This window comes from Rhagoletis pomonella, unplaced genomic scaffold (assembly GCF_013731165.1).
Source record: "Rhagoletis pomonella isolate Grant_MI unplaced genomic scaffold, Rhpom_1.0 Rhpom_scaffold_00006, whole genome shotgun sequence".
Taxonomy (NCBI): domain Eukaryota; kingdom Metazoa; phylum Arthropoda; class Insecta; order Diptera; family Tephritidae; genus Rhagoletis; species Rhagoletis pomonella.
Genome location: NW_023458560.1, coordinates 47,000,637 through 47,017,369, shown reverse-complemented (window position 1 = coordinate 47,017,369; position 16,733 = coordinate 47,000,637). Strand labels below are relative to the sequence as shown.

The 16,733-nt window shown below is 34.8% G+C and overlaps 3 protein-coding genes across 3 annotated transcripts; 1 reads left to right on the top strand and 2 right to left on the bottom strand.

Moving 5' to 3' along the window:
* The first annotated feature begins 340 nt into the window (after window positions 1–340).
* Window positions 341–2,421, top strand: LOC118740844 (glutathione S-transferase C-terminal domain-containing protein homolog). Its single transcript, XM_036472561.1, has 2 exons — window positions 341–1,135; window positions 1,402–2,421. Exons 1-2 carry the CDS (start codon window positions 341–343, stop codon window positions 2,377–2,379), a joined length of 1,773 nt encoding a protein of 590 aa, XP_036328454.1. The 3' UTR covers window positions 2,380–2,421.
* A 38-nt stretch (window positions 2,422–2,459) lies between these two features.
* On the bottom strand, window positions 2,460–4,013 carry LOC118740845 (NEDD8). The gene is made up of 3 exons (XM_036472562.1): window positions 3,829–4,013; window positions 3,560–3,690; window positions 2,460–2,722 (listed from the first exon to the last, which is right to left on the bottom strand). Exons 1-3 carry the CDS (start codon window positions 3,844–3,846, stop codon window positions 2,623–2,625), a joined length of 249 nt encoding a protein of 82 aa, XP_036328455.1. The 5' UTR covers window positions 3,847–4,013; the 3' UTR covers window positions 2,460–2,622.
* A 2,835-nt stretch (window positions 4,014–6,848) lies between these two features.
* LOC118740843 (homocysteine S-methyltransferase) lies at window positions 6,849–14,695 on the bottom strand. The gene is made up of 5 exons (XM_036472560.1): window positions 14,319–14,695; window positions 8,381–8,553; window positions 7,951–8,130; window positions 7,362–7,750; window positions 6,849–7,268 (listed from the first exon to the last, which is right to left on the bottom strand). The coding sequence occupies exons 2-5, from the start codon at window positions 8,535–8,537 to the stop codon at window positions 6,999–7,001; spliced, it is 996 nt and encodes a 331-aa protein (XP_036328453.1). The 5' UTR covers window positions 8,538–8,553; window positions 14,319–14,695; the 3' UTR covers window positions 6,849–6,998.
* Window positions 14,696–16,733: the final 2,038 nt, after the last annotated feature.

Below are 16,733 nucleotides of genomic sequence, written 5' to 3'. Positions count from 1 at the left end.
GCTGATTTGATAAATGCGAAAGCTCTCTGCAAAAGCTCTAAATTGGGTGCCAGTTTTGTAAAACGCGAAAAAAATATACAACAAAAGTATTTACAATTTTAAATTTGCAATGAAAGTGTTTATAGATTTAAGGTTTCGTATTAAATAACAAATATGTTAATATTCAAGAAAAGCGCAAAACTTAATTTTTTTTATTAAAAAAAAATAATATATCCAAGTGCAACCCTTCATTTGCATTCCGTTGGCCTTGTGCACATATGACATTTGTATGTAAACATAACCAAAGAAAGAGTTTGTTGACGAATTTCCTGAATTAAAATTCTTTGCGAACCTCCTTACAATGGATCAATTATATATAGAAATAGAGATAAACACACGCAATGATAATACAGAAATCTACAGCAGTATTCAGTCATTCATGGCATTATACATGTACAAATACCTACAATCACCTTCAAACATTAAATTAAATTTCGTGCGCTCCACTATCCAGGGGGGCAAAGTGCGCCTCCGTTCAGAATCGTTGAGACGTGAGCTAACCGAGGAAAAGATACATTGCAAAGACGCGACAAGTGTTGAGGCTATAAGCGACCTTAAATTACCTATTTATGCAAAAGATGAAAATACCTTCATAGCAGGCATGTGTGCTGTTTGCAGGGAACTGGTTTCACGACAGGAATGTCCAGAGCGCCGTAAATTACTGGGCTTCAAAGGTGCCTGCTTGTTAGCCCCAGCGGAGGCATCCATTTGGACACGGTTTTGCGAAGTAGATGTCGTCGATGCAATCAGCCGGCTGTTGTGTACATTGGAATCCGGCGACGCCTTGGATGAGATACCAAAGGTAGTACCACGTTTTGAACGACACATGAACGAACCAGTGCGCATGCATAACATATACAAAACTGCACGTGAACAAGCGCAGCAACAAAACAAGCTACCGGGCGACAAAAAAAAGGGGAAAGTTATATTCGATTGTAGCATACCTAAGGAGCAATTGCCTATTGAACACCGTTTTGCAGAAGGAATCGCCTTTACTATAGCCGATATATTGTTATACACATTCATGCGTTTAATATTTAGGAATTGTGATGATATGTTGGTGCATTTTCCACTTATCAATACGTGGCTGAGTGAGGTAAGTTGACCAATAACTTGTGCACCGATTACGTATGGCGACCGAACTTTAGTTGCGTTGCCATAAGCTGAAAATTTATTTAAGATGGCTACTGAGTTCCTATATTGAAAAAAAAATATATTTATTGCGGTTAATTTCACTCAAATGTACTTCAAAATTCACTTAATTGCCTAGCGGTAACCCAACTTAGGTTGCGTTGCTATCCGTAATCGACCCATTAAAAAAAAACTTAACTTTAAAGTATCATTTTACCGTGTGATATACAGATTGACACTTTTGATCGCAGCTGTGGACAAATATTAAATGAATTGTACCTGCATCAATCAGCTAATCCATCAATTCCATTACTTAAAATTCCCGATTGCGAAGCTGCCAGTCTATACAAGAGCGATCCTAAGCGATATAAGCCGCGCAATCGAATTTTTACCGATCAAAGTAAAGTCGATGCAGCTCTGAATAAATTAGAAATGTTGCAACTGAAGTTTAACAGTGAGTCAGCAACGACATTTGAGGAGGAACATATTGATTGGGATGCTCTAGAACCAGAACATGAAAAGAGTTCGGCGTTACCCCGAGAACGTATTATACGGAAACGCCAACAACTACAAAATGTTGCTAACGCGGTCATATCATTAGCAAACCCAAACGAGAGAATCGTCGATTTCTGCAGTGGGACAGGTCATTTGGGAATATTGCTGGCATTGCAATTACCTAAGTGCACCATAATATTGATGGAAAATAAAGCAATTTCCTTAGAACGCGCGAAGCAGCGTGCCACTGAGTTGGGACTGAAAAACTGCAGATTCTATCAGTGTAATATTGATTACTTCGAGGGTAATTTTGATGTTGGCACCTCGTTGCATGCATGCGGCACGGCCACCGACATTGTGCTTCAACAGTGTCGGCGCTCGCACGCAAAGTTTGCTTGTTGTCCTTGCTGCTACGGATCGCTACAACCAATGCCACACATTCCATATCCCTTGAGTGACCGCTTTCGCGGAGTGTTGACTGAAAGAGATTATTTGTATATAGCACATACCGCTGACCAAGCACATGAACTGGGTACCTTAAACTGCCGCCCAGAAACTACACGACAAGGGCAGCTATGTATGGATATTGTTGATACTGACCGCAAGCTGCAAGCGGAAGAAGTTGGTTATGAAGTACTATTGACGCGTCTAAAACCAGAACAATGTACACCTAAAAATCGTTTATTGGTCGGACGTATTCCAAGTGCTAGCTGACATGTGTGCGCATTAAATTTATTTGCATGATTTAAGGCACGCCTGCCTCTTTAATGTTTTACGTAATTAAATGGGGCAAATTTTAATAAAAAATCGTTATTCTTTTATTTCTTCAAACGAGTGCAAACACCATTTCATTGAGATTGCATCGAAATTCGATTTGTGTTGCGCACCCACTCAATAAATCGTGTTTTAGCCCCACAACATTTTTGCTTTTCATTTATATAAATTGTTTTTATTTTTTTATGCCTTAAATAAGAACAGTCCACCTCGCAACGCCAGCACCAAATGAAGTACGGAACCACCTTGAACTTTGTAATCGGCGGCGGTTTTGTCGTCATTCCTGGAAGAGAAAAGCACATTTACTGCGGCGAAGAATCCATTTGAATAAAAAAATATATCAACTGAATACATCTGCCCAGAAGATAATTTAGGTAGGCCTTCTTAAGTAAAGTGCTTCCTTGCATGCCTTCTAGAAGGGCTTATCCATTTACAATTTACGCGAATGCATACATTTATATTGTTTAGCATTACAAATGAATTTAAATAAACATTATAAGTTGCAATAACACATATTTGAAACAAACCGTAAGCAAATACTTCAGAGATATATGATTTTTATAAATTAAAGAAGCAACTGTAAAAGAACACCTCCAAAAGGCCTTCTGGACTACGTCCTATAAAAGCCCTTCTGGAAGGCCTTCCATGGGTAGCGAAAGAAGAAGCCCTTCAATTTGTGCCACTCCATACAAAAACGAAAGGAATGTAGAGTGGAAGGCCTCTTGATTCTCGGGCTTTTAACTCTTGAAATTATCTACTGGGTGTGTTCGTATGGAATAGTAGTTTATCTCGGAAAGCTGGCTTTAGTGTAATGCGGCATTCCCTTAATTCTTTAAACGACAAGGAATTTTTTGATGAGACTTAATAAAAATATTGATTTGCTACTATCGGTACTATTTTTTGCACGTTTATTTGCCAAAAGTTCTTCAATGGCTCGGCGCGAGTGGGTCATTCGCAATCGTATGCTGCGAATGTTGCTTTATACTAAAGCCAGCCTTTCGACATATGCTACTATTTTATACCACAGAAATATTTGGTGCCATTAGGTTTGTTGGATATGAAAATAAAAGTTATATTAAAAAAAAAAAATACTCTTACATACATAATTTAAGTGCCTTACATTTGCTTTCCAGAGAAGATGAGTCGCTGCTGTTGTGGTGGTATACCTTCCTTTTCCTCCACTCGCTCCTTGATTCTGTCCACTTTGTCTGTAGGCTCAATGTCGATTTCGATTTCCTTACCGGTTAATGTCTAGCATAATAATAGATGAAAATTAATTAAATGTATGTAAGTCAAGATGTCCATAAGCAGCCTGCGGAATTTAAGCCCCGCATTGCATCAACAATGATTCGCAAATTCATCCAGAAAATTCAATCATTGCCTACTCACCTTAACTTTAATCAACATGTTGCGTGCGAATGTGTAGGGAAATTGTTGGAATTGCTACAGTAAATATTGTTTGAAATGGTTTTATTTTGTGCTTTTCACACTGTTTTTGCGTATAGTTTTTATTTTTGCACACAATTTACCGCAACCGCTTTTCCAAAATTTTTAATGTGAAAAGCCAAAATGACGTTTAATAGCTCGAGTTCCTTGACACTCGCTAATCAGCAAAACGGTAATGAATAATTTTAATACAGGGTGATAGGTGTGAAAAATGTGTGATTGACGGAATGCAACGTTAAATGTGTTTCTGTATTAAAATGCATTAGTGGCTAAATTAACAAATTTATCAAGTTATATACTAAATATAGTTAGTTTACCATGCAATTATTTAATTAATTTACCATGCAATTATTTAATTAATTTTATTAAAACCACCCCAACTGCAAGGGTAAAACTGTCAAAAAAACTGTCTGACGTCTTCTCTGTATAATTTCTTCCTGCTCCACAATAATAGCCGCGCACATTATTATTTCCTCCATGATTAATATTCTGCACTGGATACTATGTATTATTATATGCAAACGCAAAAATTTACTTTTTAACACACCTATTTAGGCAAATAAAATGATTTCAAAGTTTTTATTTAATAAAAATTTGTAACTTTTTCTGCAAAATTAATGAAATTGAAAATATTAACACATGCTTTAGCGTTGTCACGTACTCAATAGGTAATCACAAATATAATAACAGTAGTCACCGTTAGAGATTTCAAATTGCTCTCTTCATACCTAAAGGCCAGTATGCAGCTCTCAAGAAAGAACTTTGACCCCATAATAAGTCTGATAAACAAAAAAACAAAAAAAAAAAAACGGCCCTCCAAGCATTTAGGAAAAGTATTAGGTTCACAAAGTTTTAGATTTACCTGACGGCACAGCTGGCACAATTGTAGGCTCTGGTCAAATTGAGTAAGTCATAGGGCCATAGTTCGGGAGTTCAAGCTTTTTTCTCTTCGCGACAAATCTAACCCTAACTTACACGCCTATGCAATTGTCGAATAGGTATCAATCGCTCATACCCCTATAGCTCTCAAGAAGGCAGACTGATTATGTAAATATTTTTTGTATAGGTTCGTCTCTGGCTCATAGCCGACAATGGGGTCCAATAGCAAACGGTAATTGCTAAGAAATTTTCCTGAAATAGTTAAATTTGTCAGAAATTTCCATCATCGTAGTTCATCAGGTACATATGAACATTAGGATGGCCCTAGTTATATGGAGAAAAATAAAAGTGTTTAGATTATCGGTCTCACCCCCTAGAAATGTGTTAATAGCCAAAAGACTAAAGTATGCAAAGTTTTAGATCAATCAAAAGAGATTTAGAGGTAGCTCAAAGCGTTCAAAGTTTCCCAAGTATTTTATATGGGAAAAACAATTTTTCGTAGAAATGGTATAGAATCGTTGAAAAGCAATATTTTTCAAACGGCAAACTCCGTTTCTCTTCAGGAGATTTCAAAAAATATTACCCAATTGGTTATTTAAAATTTGTTTAATATTAACGATTTTTTATGGGTTCCCCCATTGCATTTTTCGGGTTTTGGGGGACCCAAAGAAAATAGTTAATATTAATACATTACTAAATAAACGATTGAGTGTTTTTTCTGAAAGTGTCCTGAAGATAAAAAGAGGTTGTCGATTGAAAAATATTGATTTTCTACCATTTCTACGAAAAATAGTTTTTTATACATATGAAATACATGGGACAATTTTGAGCGCTTTGAGCCACCTCTAAACCTTTTTTGATTGACTTAAAACTTTGCATAGTTTAGTCTTTAAGCTGTACACACATTTCTAGGGGGTGAGACCGAGAACCTGAACTCTTTTCGAAATAAGGGCCGCCCTAATGTACATATATACACAAATAGGTTAGGTTATTTTGATTTATTTTGTCGACCCCGAATTAGTGTCAAATTTGTCCTGAAGTATTAGGTCCCATCCTTATCTTTTCTGAATAAAATCTGAAAAGTGTCAAAATGCAAAGGCGTAAGCAAAATTCGTCAAAGATTGGCAACAACAAAACAAATAACAAGTAATTTTTAGCAAAAAAACCGACTTCAATTCTCATATAAAAAAATATATATATATACATACATATATATATATATATTATGATCCAATGATCGGATCCAAACCAGATTAGTATGGGACCACCTCTGAGACACTACCTTTCCGATGCAAAATCGGTTAACGTGGTCCAAAGTTATGCGGTAACATACATAAAAAAAATATTCCGACGAACTGATAACCTCCTCCTTTTTTGGAAGTCGGTTAAAAATAGAAATGTATGTACAACACACATTACCACAAGCACAAGTACAAAAAACACTTACAATATATCAATTATTTTTTGCCTCCTGTTTTTATTCCACTTTTTTAGTTTTTAGATTATTCTCACTTTTCGCGTATTCTTTAATTTCCGTTAATTTAAAATCAGTTGAGTTTGATGCTTTTCAATATTTTCCCAGCAAAATTTCTATCTCATTTCTGCTATCATTTTCAAGCTAAGAAACGCTTTTTGGACTAAATCTGACTGCTTAGAACTATTTCTGGGAGATAAAAAAAAGCTCTGAACTAAAACAAAAGGTTCATTTGTACACACAAAAAACAGTTACAAATTTTCTGCTGGGTTAACGCAAATTTAAACCATAATAAAAACATAGCAAGGTAGAACCGTTCTCTCAATTTGTCGGCCATGATTTTTTTTTGAAGTTTGTCAACATTTTAAAATCATATAAAAGTGAAAATTAAAAACTGAAATTGTTCGAAATTGTTGTTGCTTGAGATTGAAAATGAAAATGTGTGTGTGAGTTTGTGAGTAAATTTAAAAATTAAATTGTTTGGAAACGTCAAGAATTTCAAAAGTGACTCTCAGCGGTTCTACCTTACTATATTTTTATCATGATTTAAACCATACCGATAACTAAGATGTATACACATCTAAATTTGAATTAAAATCAATTAAACGAGTATATTTAAATGCTATTTGATTTTGTAGTTTTATTAAAAAATAGTAAAAGTCTCATTTATCATATGTATATGTAAATATGTAATTGTAATTATCTACGCACTTAACCTAAAACTATTTAGTATTCTGAGATAACACTTCTTGCGGATGCTCTAAATTATTCTCCGTAATTTATTCTGTGCTGCGACATTTTCTGAAATTAGACGAACATCCCGGGCATATGTGCGACAGCAGCCACCAATAATTTTCGCGCCCAATTTCGACCATTCGGGCACATAACTCGCCAACGGTACACAGTGTTCGCGGCCCAGCCAACCCTTGGCAACATCATAGACCTCACCGCTATTGGGGTACACAACCAGTGGAATCTTTTCCGCATCTGGTGTATTGCCATTTAAACTTTTTAACAGTGGTGTTACAAACTGAAATATTCACAAAAAAAAATATATATATATATGTAAAAATTTAATATTTCATACATATGTATGCACTTAAGACATGCTTTAAAATCACACCTTCGGATGCACACAATTGACACCTATTGCCAAGCATCGTTCCTGGGCATCCCGCTCCTTCAGCAATTCCCATAGCGAGCGCGCCACCTCAACGAAATTCTCACCATGCGCTAAAGTACTTTCATCTTGACACTGGTAGGAAACCCAAAATTTCACACCTGGGTAATCATCACACAACATTTCTACCAATGCTTCAGCTTCAGCCTGACAGGGTATTGTTTCAATGGCCAAAGCATCTACGCCCGCCGCTAGGCATGCATCAATGCGTACGCGATGCCAGTCGGTGATCTCTTTTATTGGTACATGATCCACATATTCGCCAGTGTACTCCGAACCGTCGTGCAGATGCGCGCCAAATGGACCAATTGACGCGATAATCATAGGCAAACCTGAGGAAATAACCAAAAAACAAAAAGAAAAGAACAGGGTGAACATTTTTTAAGAAAAATTATTGTTTCCGCTTGACGTCCGTGTTTCCGTTTCGTTTCACATGAGATTTTCTTTTAACGACAACTTTAAATAAAATAACGCGAGTGAAAGACCAATATTGAATAGCATAATTATTGTGTTAATTTGTTTCTAAGCTTACCTACAGGTACGTGCAAATTTGCCTCAGCACATTCCGCCAAATATTTATCTTTAGCAATATGCGCCAGACGTACGGATTTCTTTATCAATTCAATGCTCTGCTCCACATCCAAATCCAAATATTCGATATAGCCTTCCACACTAGTTTGATAGGTGTTTGTTAGTATGATATCAGCACCATCTAATAAATAAAATACACGTATGTATGTATGTAAGTATTTGTTCACATGTACACACATATTTATTAAATTATGTTTAAAACAATTCTATAATAAGTTAATCTATTTACTAGTGGAAAATTACCATCGCTCTGTATGATTGCTTGATCCAGCCAATAGGTTTAATTCTATGCAAATATGTATGGCTATCAGCTTTTTCACATGTGTGAGTATGTTGTGTTTGTTTTAAAATAAACATATTTACATACTTACTTTGCAAAAAGTCCAAATGAGTATTGATAACAGCTGCCGGATTTGTGGCATTGAATCTAGCGCTCCATAATGGATCACCATCGACCGCATTGCCAACGTGCACTGTCATTTGTGTACCGAAGCCACCATCTTTGGTTAGTATGCGTGTAAGACCCATGTTAGGCGATATTGAACTGTAAAGGAATACATTTGTTAAAGTATCCAAGAATGTACGCACACAATTGAAAAAAAAAAAAAATTATAAATAACTTTAATTTAATTTAAGAAAATAGAAAAACCAGTCAAGTCATATGAGAGTATTAGCCGATAATTTGATACTTTTTGTTTAATTTATCGCATGTCGTTTTTTAAAGACAAGTACAAACTCAAAGCTATGTATGACAAGCGAGGTCTTCAGCTTACTGATATCAGTAACTTATGCTAATTATTTGATACTATTTCTTATCAACAGCTAACAAATGTGATTCGATGATACTAAATCAAGAAAAGCCTGTTTGCAGAAAATCATTTTGTTTTAAACATTTCTCGCTTCTTCCAAAAACTTAATTTACTGCCAATTTAAATTTCTCTTTTAATTGCTGTATTATCAGTATCATTTATGTAAGTATTTTTGTTTTAATTCGTTATTATTTTGTTTAATGTGGACCTTGACATCTGTTGCATTATCTGCCATAATATCATGTACTGTGCGCTCTTTTGTGTTGCTAAGTCGGGCCGTACAGTGTAACGAATGCGGCCAAAAATAGTAAAAATGATGTTGAAAATTCGGAATTACCCAATCGACAGTAAATACTCGAGTATAAACAAACGGAATATTTTTCAAAAATTTTGATGTGTACTATTTTTTGCTGTTTTAAAAATAAAATATTTCAATTTTCAGTTGCAATTATAGGCAAATTTGATTATTCATGAAAATAAAAGAAATGTCTAAAACTAATACAATTTGTTTATTAGAGTTTATTATATTATTATACATAGGTAGGTAGGTTATATGGCATGTGACATGACAGCGGACCAACTTTAAAAATTTTCATATATGTTGAAGATATCATCAAATCTTAAATTTCATTGCAATCGGATAAAATTTGGTATATGAAACCGATGATTTTAGTTTCCAATTCTATGGGAGATAGGCGTGTCCTTCATCCGCTTTTGCTCAAATTTCAAATTTTTCTTAATATATACCTACAAATCCACTGTGTAAAATTTCATTTGATCTGCGACAACTTCTTCAACTTTTGGCCACTCAGTATATAGGGAGGTTACACTGTGCGACGCGTCGACGTCATTATCATAGTAAGTGTTTTTCTCATTAGGGGTCTTCATCTAAAGTGATAAATTACTTAAATTGATCAGTTTATCCGCATTCTTTCATGAATGTACCTTGGTAAATAATTGCACAAAATTGTTTATTATTTAACTTATCTGGCTAGTTACGTTTCGTTCTTACCTCGTCCATTGTGCAAATTTGCTTTTTATGTGTTCGTAGAAAAATCTACCACCTGGCAGTCTGTCAGGGTTAAATTTTGCTGAAATTTATACGTTTGCCCACCCAAATCGTTTGATAAAGTGATAAACTTTGGTTAAATAGATTTCCATACAAAGTTTGACAGTTCATTTATCAAAATGATAAATTTATCGTTTTAACAAGTTATCAACAGTTTATCACTTTTGATGAAGACCCCTATTGTAGTAAAAAAATGTTTTTATATGCAAAAAAGAACGCATGTGCAAATACATATGTGTGTATGTATGTAGCTACTTTGTCTGAATATACTTAGTATTCCATATATATAGTATATTCATCTACAAGAGTATCTATTTATATTTTATTTAGCAATCAAGACGATAAGTGCAATGACCTGATGAACTGTTATTGATTATTGTGAAGAGTATTCACATGTTTATATGTAAATACATAAGTATAGTATAGTTAAGTACCTGCTTTGTTTTCATTCATTTAGTATACATATTGTAGACATGCTTATCGATACTCGATGTTGGTTACTGTTGCCAGGTTCAACATAAGTGAATCCTCGCATAATTTTTTCTTCGTTAAAATGTTTATGGCTTGAGACCCGCCAACTAAAAATAGCAACCATTGCAAAGAACAAACAAGCCTGGTATAGTGACATCCTCCTGACACTCGTTGATGACCCCCGCATATGAAACCAGGACAAGGCTTTACCGATATAAACCTAGAATGTTTAGACTCCCTATAGGGAAGGTGCCCCACAGTGCTGCCGCAAGTACTACGATAGGAGTTGTTTACTACTATTTTATCATTCTCACTTCCATACTCCCCAAGGATCGATTATACAACTATTTTGCGAGATAGTTAAATTTTGAATTAAAATGTTTAAAGTACAATATCGAATTGAACACTGCAAAGAACATTGCATGGAGTAATTTCCGATCACACCTTTTTTCTTTCGTTATATTTACCAACATAATTTATCTGCGGCGACAGCGTAGCCGTAATTGGACTGATGAAGGTTATTTTTTGGAAACAAAGCCTTCCGACTCGAAAAGAATTCGGACTCAATAATATTGTGGACTACGTTAATATATAGGTTTCTATTCTCGGGCCAGAACGACAAAAGGTTTAAAATGTCAAATAAGAAGAAGAAAAAGATATTTAAAATTAGGTTAAGAAATACTACAAAGAAAATCATTTCATTTGGTTTTATTGACTATTACTTAATCAAAATAAAAAAGGGATATATTTTTTTGCGGATCTGCGGCATTAAAATTCCGACTTTACTGTTTACTGGACCACTCTAATGTACTCGTATGTAGATACATTCTATGTAACTAGATAATTACATATTATACATATGCGACCTGGTCTACGGAAAGGGGGCTTAGGTGTCAAAAAATCAATTTTCACTTTTTGGTTGATTCGGATGGAAGATGAGATGCTTTTTCACTTTTAACAGCTTTTTCACAGAAAACTAGTTTTCGCACGTAAGCTCCCTTTTCGTAGACCAGGTCACATATATTGAACATTGCCACACCCCTCTTAATATATGCATGTATGCATAAATGTATTATCTTTTGATTCTTAGTAACAAACTTGTGATTAACATCTGTTGTTTTCGACCCCATAAATCGCGCCTGTGAATGACGCCAGTAGCCAAGTGGTTGCTAACAGTCTGTCAAGCGATGAATAAATATTTAATGAGTATAACATGAGTTAGGTGGGAGAGTAGGTCTGCTCTGATATGATTTGATAAAATATGACTTACAAAATATTATTAGGATTAATTAAATGTATGTAGATAAATGATAATCGATTGATTTATGCATGTTGTGATAGAAATGTATGTACGTGATAGAAACCGGTAGACAGAGGCTCACCACTTGAACATTTTTTTTTGAAAATGAGAAGAAGAAGAATTTTAGTTAATAGTTTGAAGATTCCAGTAGCTTTGTAGATAAAGACAATGCTTTTTTTTTACAAAAATTAATAATAATAATAATAGATTTGCGTCTAGACAATATGTTAGTTTTTGGCCGAACTTCTCCTCCAATTCTTTAGCGAGCGCCCTGATGTTGTCATACAAAGTGGAGCGATCTAAAGTTTTACGCCAACTCCGAATGATGATTGTATTTTTATGAGAAGCTGTTTTTCATTGCAGAAATACACTCATACACTCGGAGGTTTCCCATCGAATGCCGAGGGGCGACCGCTATTAAAAAAAAAAAACATTTTCTTTTCCTTCTTTGTTTATGTTTTATGAAACCGGGTTCGATTCTAGGCCTTGTGGAATGGTAGTGCACACTTCTAACCACTATAATACAGCGGCCGTCAAAAAACTACTCGCTGATACTACATAATTCGTATGTCTAAAAGGAGTGAATCTATCAGTCTAGAGTTCTGCATTTCGATGGCATCATTTGATTTTGGAAAACTACGTTTCTATGCATGTTCATGTATGTTTTGAGCAAATGTTACAATTTTAATTTAGTAGATACAAATCTTAGTTGGAATCAGTATAAAAAATGATCAACGTGGCGTATGAGTGATTGTATTTGCTACTTTGAAAATTTATAGTTTTGACTCTCCTTCTGATAAGTATACTGTACATACATATGTATTTAAAACTAGTTTCTTTTCTTAAATACAGTGTATGGATAGAATAGTAAATTAGTAAATTAGTTAAAAGTATTAGGAACTAAATAAGTCATCGGCAGGCAACCTCTGTAGAAATAAAATAGATGTATTCATTAGTTATTTATTTACAAAAAAAAGTACGGTGAGAAAATTGTGATAATAGTACTATACTACTTTAAAGGATTTTTGAGTTGCAAGCATGAATCTTGCAGTTTTCGGAGGGCTCTATTGTATGATTGTGGAAAAAACGTCGGAACTACGGTGCGTATGAGCAACTTTTTGTAATTTTGAGCTGAACTTTAAGAAGGAAGTATCAATCTGCGCTAAAATACCAAATTAGTGAAATATTAATGATTTTTTAATAAATAAAAACTAGTGAGTTATATGCCTATAGAAAATTATATAAAGTACATACATACATATCGTTAGTACAGTATGGAATGGGCGTAACTTACATCGTCGCTGAAATACAAAAAGCCGTAACTAACTAAAAATCCAAAATTCGCTTTTTGAATGATGGGGAAAAGCAAAAAAAAAACATTTTTTTATTTACATAGTAAAGGCTAGTCCTCTAGGTGGGACGCCTCAAAATGCTTGGATGTTATAAACCAATTTTTTTTTAAATCTAACTTAAGAGCCAGCGGTATGCATTAAAAAACCGCGGAAAATAAAATAAAAATTAGCTGTCTTGTTTGATTCTTCCGTTGACGACGTTGCGCCATTTCAATTGTCATTTTTAAAAGCTTTTAAAACCAGGGACGTGAACCTGATGAAAAATTTGGTCAGTTCGGTTCCGCAGTTCGAACCGTTTTTGCCATTTTGGATTGATTCGTCAAAGTCGGTTTTTTGTTTGTATTTGAACCAGGGTTTCGGTTCGGTTCAACGGTTCGGAAAAAAATAACGCGCAAGTGTAAGTGTCAAGTGCAACAACGCGCAAGGTTAAGTGTCAAGTGTCTGTCAAATAAGATGGGTAGCCTTTGCGTTTGATATTGCCACATCGTAAACAAACATGGTATTCTTACTATATGTATTTAACAAAAAGAAAGAAGTTTGAAGAAAGAAAATTGCTTAAAACTAACCTTTAAACCTTTATGACAAGTGTTTCGGTTTCGGTTCGGATCGAAACATTTGTGGAAACTTTTGATTCGGTTAATGGTTCACTTAATTAATAGAAAAAAGCGGCTTCTCGGTCGGAAACCCGCTCACGTCCCTGCTTAAGACAACTTTGTACGACAAATGGTTTTTATGGTGAGCTTTTTTTATGTTAACACTTAATATAATGGAGGAGCTATCATTTAAAAAAAAATTGTATTTTGCTATTACGTGGATATTTTATTGACAAAAGATTGAACCCGCCAAATAAGGAGTGACAGAGTACATTCCTTCCAAAGGTCTACATATTTACCATATCTCTGAAAGATTCAACCTCTCAAGACCAATGTAAACCGGCTTTCCATTTATAAAAGAAATGCCTTAATTTTTTGAAGGTTTAATGAATATATAAAAAAAATTTACGGTTTAAGAAATATCAAAAAAATTTTATTTTATTTAACCCTAAATAGACCGCAATCTAGTTATGTAAAAATGAAACAATAATTTTTTTCACTTTCAGGCTTAAGGTGCTGAAAGCCTAAAATACTGACTTGATAACCCTTAAAGACCCCAGCTATATATAATATGTACATATATAGTTATTCGCTCTTGAAGCTACCATTTAGAATCTACATAAGTAAATGCAAACTAGTGCGAGTTATCACCTTATACTATATTCAGGTTTTTGTATTTTCTTTTGCTTTTGCGGTGCTGCTGTTCATAACTTACCTTGTCGTTGGCGTGAATATAAATTTCGTTGGTTTTAATTTGTTTTTATTTTTACTTAATTGTCTCTGTATGTATGGCGAGATATTTCTTTATGCGTTTGTTTACTAGCACTTTACTGACGCGCTATCTTGACTTAATAATAATAGAAATGCACTAGAAATGAGCATTCGTACATATGTATGTATGTATGAATGTATGTACTTGTGTGTATATATTTAAGTGTATTTATGGCGCTCGATATACTGAAGGTGTAATCACAGCGTTATTTTGTGCGTTATTTTTAAAATATGTAGTACTGCTAGTTTCTGTATTTTCTATTTATTTTTACTAATTATTCATTTACATATAATTTCTTAACAAGCACGAACACTTCAGGTATGTACGTATATAGATGTACATATGTATTTATGTTGACAAAATTTATGTACGAGCAAATGTCACTGCAGCCCCCGTTAAGAATTAATTCTTGTTCTTTGTACTCGTAATATATTGCTGCGCCGTTTGAAAGCTTTTTTTTTGTAAAATTTTTTACAAACTTTTGTCTCACGTCCAAACAGATGTGCGTCCCGCGAACATCTAATTTGATTTGCATGCGTCTCAAGGTTTTTATAACCCCAGCGCCTAGCCGGTTGTCGTATAACGAGGCAATCGTACATACATACATAAGTATGTATGTATGGACGTATATGTACATACAAGCGCAACTATGCGTCGTATCAGCGTAGACCAGGGATGGGCAGATTTTTGCCTCTTAAAGCAGTAAAAGAGCTACGCAAGAGTTAAATCAGTTCTCAGGGTAAAGGGCGTGTAAAAAATACACTAAAAGCATCATTTATATTAGTGATGAGAATCGGAGTACAAGAAACTTTAATACGCTCCTGTTCCCCCTTCATGCTGGCTTTTGATATTACCCCCCATCTAGCACATAAATGCGCCAAACCGGCTCCTAAGAGCAAAAGGCTCCTGGGAGCCACTTTGCCCATCTCTGGCGTAGACGAATACGGGATACATCTGGCAGTAGATTGGGGCCTATGTGCCAATTTATGCATATGTACATATGTATGTATGTATGTATGTCTGTGTATACTAATGCTTGTATTATAGCCTTCAAAATATGTTTACTTGCCATTTTCATTGTTTGGTTCATATCAGAGAATATTGATAAGAGACATTAAAGTACGTATGTATGTATTTACATACGCTGTAGAACGGCTTTGTATAGGTATGTATATGTAATGTGTATATGCATATGGTCTCAAATCTCACATACAATGTACGCACATTGACATATGTGGGTACATACATTTGTACAATTTATTTATAATATTTAGTTTTAGACGGACACTCTCGTTGTTATCACTTAATTGGTTGGCAGCTATCGTATAATTGTTTGTTGCTAATAGTGATAAGAATATTGTATATAAAAACAAGTAAGAAAGTCTAAGTTCGGGCGGAGCCGAACATTAAATACCCGGCGCAAGTATTAAATATATGTTTCTTCACCTTTCCGAAACCTACCGCTAGATGGTAAGCCGGGGTGTATCAATTTTGAGTAAATTGGCGTCCTCCAATTTCGAAATATTGAAGTTTCAAGCATTTCTGAAATTTACCGTTATATGAAAAGCGGCCGTAATTTTAGTCCGATTTCAATAACTTTCGACGCTTTGCTTTCATGTGGCAAGCACAATAACCACACCGAGTTTGCTACAAATTGGTAGAACGGTTACCGAAATATATATATGTGATCATAAGTGGGCGGTGCCCCGCCCATTTTCCAAAATTGTACCATAAAAGTATTTCTTGGTAAAGAATTTTTGCAAGCATCAATTTTGAATAAATTAGCTTCAATATTTACTGATTTATTGAAGATTTTGTATTTCTCTAAATTACCGTTATATGGGATGTGGGCGTGGTTATTGTCCGAATTAAAAGATTTTCGGCCATTTGGTATGGTGTACCAAGGCCAACAACTGTGCCAAGTTTGGAAGAAATTCGTGCAGCGGTTCCTAAGATATACACATGTAACCATAAGTGGGCGTGGCTACGCCCATTTTCCAAAAATTTGTAATATTCTTATTTTTCGTCTAAAAATTGTTGTAAATATCAATTTTGAGTGAATTATCTTCAGTAGTTACTAAAATATCGCAGTTTTCGTATTTCCGAAAATTGCCGTTATATGGGATGTGGGCGTGGTTATTGTCCGATTTTAAAACTTTTCGGCCATTTGGTATGCTGTGCGAAGGCCAACAACTGTGCCAAGTTTGGAAGAAATTGGTGCAGCGGTTACCAAGATATACACATGTAACCATAAGTGGGCGTGGCTACGCCCATTTTCCAAAAATTTATAATATTCTTATTTTTCGTCTAAAACTCATTGTAAATATCAATTTTGAGTGAATTATCTTCAGTAGTTAC